At 37.2% G+C, this 5,664-nt stretch overlaps 1 protein-coding gene across 1 annotated transcript; it reads right to left on the reverse strand.

Annotated features, from left to right (window-relative positions):
• Window positions 1–2,296: 2,296 nt before the first annotated feature.
• LOC124090942 (olfactory receptor 1165-like) lies at window positions 2,297–3,274 on the reverse strand. The gene has a single exon (XM_046441753.1). The coding sequence runs from the start codon at window positions 3,272–3,274 to the stop codon at window positions 2,297–2,299; it is 978 nt and encodes a 325-aa protein (XP_046297709.1).
• Window positions 3,275–5,664: the final 2,390 nt, after the last annotated feature.

Genomic DNA, 5,664 nt, shown 5'->3' on the forward strand with positions numbered 1-5,664 from the left:
AAGACACAAACATACTGTATCAATCTTCTCCATTTTCTCGAAATGGCCATTTTTCCTCTCGCCCTATCTGCCTAGGGATGAGCAGATTTGCTCCCGTCCTATCTATGGACGGGCAGCTTTTTTTTTCATCAATTACCCCCAAGTGTCCCGGGGCTCCCCGTATGGGCCACCATCTGCCAGAGGACGGCTGCAGCAAAATAACCGGGGGGTGACGAACAACTTGTGCACGTTGATACAGCAGGAGAGGGAGCCGTTTATTGCAGGACAGGAGCAGTATTTATACATTCCACACAGCTTATCTAATTAGCATAAACTGGATACATCAGTCAACCAATCAGGGATCTCTACACTTAATGGCTCGCTTCTGTTACTTCTCAAACCACTCCCTCTGGCATTTTGCCAGGCACCATCCAGACTTGTTTACGAACTTTAACATTCCCCTGACAAAATGCCAGGTGTTATTTTGACTTATTTACAGACTCTAACACACAAGATTTAAATTGAACTTAATATTGGCCTGAAAATTACATGACAAAATATAGTAAAATAGAAACCTTTTTTATGACATCTAAATCAAAGATTTGATTTAAGTCTTCTGAGACTTGAAGCAAGATAATGTTTGCTATTGAAAGTACTAAATAACAGAGCCAACAGACACTGGGATACTTCTTGGAGATTTACCATAGATTCATATGCTGATTTGTTGTTGTACAACTGCACACTAGTCTCAGAAATAATTAGTATCTCTAACATGTTATGATGTAACAATTGGGTTTTGGTAATCTTCCTGATGTCTTCTTCACACCTTGCTCCCAAGGCTATAGATGGTGGGCAGAGCATGGGTATGGCCACTCTATGATAGACAGGTCACTTTGGCAATGAGCCATTGCATTTTAGAAGTAAGAACACAGCAAAGAAAAAGGACCATGCCAACAACATAGCAGTGGCAGAGAGATAGAGATTCATGTGCACGAGGATTTGTAGTTCCCCCAGCTGAAGACATTTTCATGATCAAAATGAAACATGGGACAGACAGTAATCAAAAGCTTCCATATTTCATTAGAAAAGTTAGAGGAATAAGTGCTCTTCTAAATTATGTAGGGGCAGAGCAGGAGAAACATCAAGAGCACCATGCTCACAAAGTTATATGTCAACAAAGCCAGCCACACAAAAGACAAAGCCAATCAAAAGTACAGGGATATAAAGGAAGTGATGATAGCCCTAGAGCATGTCACAGTTGATAGAAAGGTCAGAGCTTTGGGACATTGCGACTGTATGGAAAGTATGGTGAGAAACTGCCACAAACCACTCCTGACACATCACTGCTGATATGAATATACCTGTCCCCCAGAGAATGCACACAAAGAATTGCTTAATGCATCTGTGAAACAGATGATTTTTTTTCCTTCTACAAACAACTTTTCTAACAATTTGTAAATAACTCAATTAGATTAATAGATATCTATAGAAGGCCCTCAGAACAATGTTCATGGAAACACTTTCATTAAGAGATCGAAAAGAAAACAATGCCAGACCAAAATAAACAGAAGTACAAATAAGCTAATTCTGGTAAATTCATTTGATGAAACACAATTCAGTTAAAAAATGAAGCGTAGGTACAATTTATGAAAAATTCCTCAAAAGGACACCAGATAAAATGGAATGTATAGTTTAAATGCATTTCAAATGCAGAAAAAAAGTAAAATGTAAACATTCAAAACCTATACATAGAGATTGGAGCTGGGAAGAAAAAAGTTATGAATTCCACGATCTTCAGGCAGAGCAGGCAAAGGGAGTGAGAAAGTGCTTATGTGGAAATCAAATAATGTTGCTCATGCTGTTTCTCCACTTGGTTGGAGGAATAAACAGAGAATTATTATTAATAAAGTTCTTGTGTATAAGGTTGCCACATTGGGAAACAGAATAAGAGAACACTAAAAAAAAGAAATGAAGGATTGGGAGGGGAATAAAATGAAGAGGAAGGGAAGGTTGAAATAAAAAGAAACATACTTAAGCTCTAAAAAAATAGACTATGGACATCATAGAAGACCATTGTTTAACCTACTACATTCTAATTGCGGCAAAACAAAACAGAATTTCCTTTCTCATTATTCCCCTTTGCTCATAAGGGTTATCAAAGTATAATTTGATTTAACAATCAGATATGTTTAAATTATCTCACAAGTTCTCTAAACAATTGCATACCATTATTTGAAGAAACAATTAAAATCAATGCAATGTTTAATCCACATTATTTTGAGGTTAGCAGGGAAATGTGTGTGGGGGGGTGTAACTATCACGAGTGAGAAAGCACTTTTAAGTGCATTAACTTGCTTAAGGTCTCCTTGACATCTTTATTTCTTAGGCTGTAGATGAGGGGATTTAGCATAGGGATGACCATGCTGTAAAACATAGTGGCAAATTTGACAAGGAGCAAGGAGCTTTTAGATTTTAGCACACAGTAGAGAAGGAGGATGACCCTGTGGCAGAAGCAGATAGCAGCCAGGTGGGAGCCACAGGTGGAGAAAGCTTTTCTGAGCCCACCCTTGGCAGGGATCTTGATGACCGTAATGACTATGACGACATAGGAGGTGAGGATGATCAGCAGGCTACAAATCTCATTGAACATACAGATGACTAAACATGCCAACTGGCTGAGGGAGGAATCCGAGCAGGATGCAGAGATGATGGCGGAGTACTCACAGCAAAAGTGATTGATGATTCCAGATCCACAGTAAGATAGGGCCAAACGAAAATATGTGAGTGTGGAGGAACAGATTCCACCCCATATGTAACTTCCAGCCACCAGCAGAGCACAGAGCTTTTGAGACATAGCAACTGTGTAGAGCAGGGGGTTACAAACAGCCACAAACCTGTCATAGGCCATCACTGCCAAAATAAACGTTTGTGTGATGACACATGTGCAGCCAAAGAAAAACTGTGTTATGCATCCTTTGAAGGACATACTTCTGTCCTCCACAACCAAGAAATCTAAAAGTTTGGGTGCAACTGTGGTGGTGTAGCAAAAATCAACAAAGGATAAGTGGCTGAGGAAAAAGTACATGGGAGTGTGGAGTTTGGGGTTAATCCTGATGATCAGTATCATACCAAGGTTTTCCAGCACAGAAATGGTGTAGATGGTCAAGAATATCAGGAACAAGGGCACCTGGAGCTTTGGATATTCTGAGAAGCCCAGGAAAATGAAAGTGAAGACTGTACTCTGGTTCCCCTCATGATGCATTTGGCTCCTGTTGGAGGAAATCCAAGAGTTCATCCCAAGAAGCTGAAAGAGCAGAGAGAAGGTGTTGTGAAAGGAAAGCAGATGAACATGTCTTAATTCATGGCAGCGGGACATTCTACCACAGAGATGGCTCAACCATGCCTTCCAATAGGGATCCTAGGAACGGGTTTCACCAGGTATTCCTTGTTTATAATCCAGTCAGGCAGATATGCATTCCTGCAGCTTAATTGGTACTGAGAAGTTCAGTATGGATATTTTAGTATTACTATTCTAGAAATACCCGTTAGTCAAAGTTGCATAGAACCCCCTTTGGTCATCTGAAGCCTTGATTTGTCTTCTCTGAAATCATTGAAATTTCAGTTTCTCAGTGATGTTGCTACCCTAACCTTTGAGCATCTGTAAAAGCTATATAATCTAAATTATTTTACTTCTAAGGAAAAATGTTGAGCATTCTTTAATTTTGAAAACTTGAAAAATTTGAAAAACATCATGTGCAGTAACAAAAAAAAAAACATATGAATTGTATACATAACATACAAACAAGAAAATGTATACAATGGAAGAAATTCCAACTAACAAAAAGCAACTTTTGATGTTGGGTGTAAAATACTATGATATAAATGCATTTAGTAAGGATTGAAGTGTATACCAGAGTGTGGTTCACAAGCGTAAATAATTCTAACATTTTCACACATGAAATCTGAGGCAATATTGATCTGTATTAAGCAACACTTTACAGATTTTTTACAATTATACAAAATCATGACTTTCTACATAATTTACCATGGCTAATTCACCTTACAAACAGTGCACCCATGTCCAGGTCATGGAGTCATTGTGTTGTTTCATTTTTAACTTTCTGTATTGTTCATGTGATTGAACAAATGGTTCTTTTCAAATATAGAAATGATTTGTTTTATTTTTGGAGTCTTTGCAGATTTGGAAGGCTGAGATATACATTATTTCTACCAGAAATCCTAGACATTTAGACCAATCTATGTAATCAACACATGATGCAAAACTTGAGTTTTACTTTTATGGGTGTGGTACAATTAAGCAGGTTAAACAGATGAAGTCTGTGAAACAAGGTTGGGACCTACTCCAGGGTAGAAGGAAACAAAAGGATCCTTCTGTTTTCATGTCTTCAGCAATATTTCCCCTCTGTTTCTTAAAGTTTACATCACACAATAGATAATATTTAGTTGTCAGGAAACCCTAAGCTGGTTTCTTGCATTGTCTGCAAAGGGACAAATCCAGCACAAACACACCACTTTTATAAGATTTTAAACATTTATTCCCCTTGTGTGGTAAACACTGTCTGAATCTTCACATCTACCTGAATTATTTCATCTTTCTTCAATAATGCTTCCTTTAATGGGCCATATCATCTTGACATCCTTGTCTCAGATTACCAGTGCTGCAAATACTAGTAATCATTTTGCTGATTGGACAAACCTTGTTAATAGATCATTTACATTTCTTCTTGAAAATATGTACAAACTTTGTAAAAATTTTAGACTTCAGATCAGAATACCCTGTCGAAATTCTGCCTCAGCAGCCTGTTTGTATGTGGCTCTGAGAAGCTATTCATGCTCTCTGCATCTCTTCTCTTATCTATAAAAATACAATGATCCTACAGGCATTAGATTATCATTATTACTGTATTGAATGATAAAATAATATATTTTATATAAATAACAGGGGATCCTCAGGTGACCAGTCTACTCCCAACCTGCACAACTGAATTTAAGTCTTACATTATTGTGGTGCTCAAATTCTTATACATTTACAAAATGAACTTTTCACAACATACCTGTAATCTATGAACTTCTGTGTGATGACCTATAATCTCTAATGTACCTTCATCCCCATAGGCTACTGCTGTTCCTTCTGTTCATTCAGCATTTTCAATCTCTCATGCATATATTATTATATCATTCAATACATTCATCAAAATATCACTTCCAAATAGGACAACAGATTTCCCCACAAATTCTAAGAACTATTACCTCCTACTGTCAGATTCCAGGTACACTCTTCTAGAAAACTTCTGTGATAAATAGGGACTTCAGTTATACCATTTACACCAGATTTGCTTTCACTCATGTGACTTCAAAGTAAAAATTATATACAAGGCACATTGTATCTCTTTACAGTGTTACCATTTATTTAAAATCTCCCTCTTACAGATTTTTAAAAATTGAGAATGGATAATTTGCATAACATTAATATCTGCCAGAGTTATTAAACGTTATTAAAGAACACAGATGAAGTTTAAAACAAGATCATGCCAAGGTCTTAAAGGTGTAGGAAAGAGGGTTCAATACCTGGTATTCTTATTCTCAGTTGATGGACTGTCACTAGGCTCAAAAGGTGTTCCTCTGACCAAAAATAATTGTAATTTTTAATATAATTTTCTCCAC

This window comes from Marmota monax, unplaced genomic scaffold (assembly GCF_021218885.2).
Source record: "Marmota monax isolate L192 unplaced genomic scaffold, Marmota_monax_Labrador192_F-V1.1 WCK01_AAM20220418_F8-fsc02547, whole genome shotgun sequence".
Taxonomy (NCBI): domain Eukaryota; kingdom Metazoa; phylum Chordata; class Mammalia; order Rodentia; family Sciuridae; genus Marmota; species Marmota monax.

Excerpts from the sequence above, each read along its gene's own strand:
- LOC124090942 (XM_046441753.1), bottom strand. The coding sequence starts at position 3,274 with ATGAACTCTTGGATTTCCTCCAACAGGAGCCAAATGCATCATGAGGGG.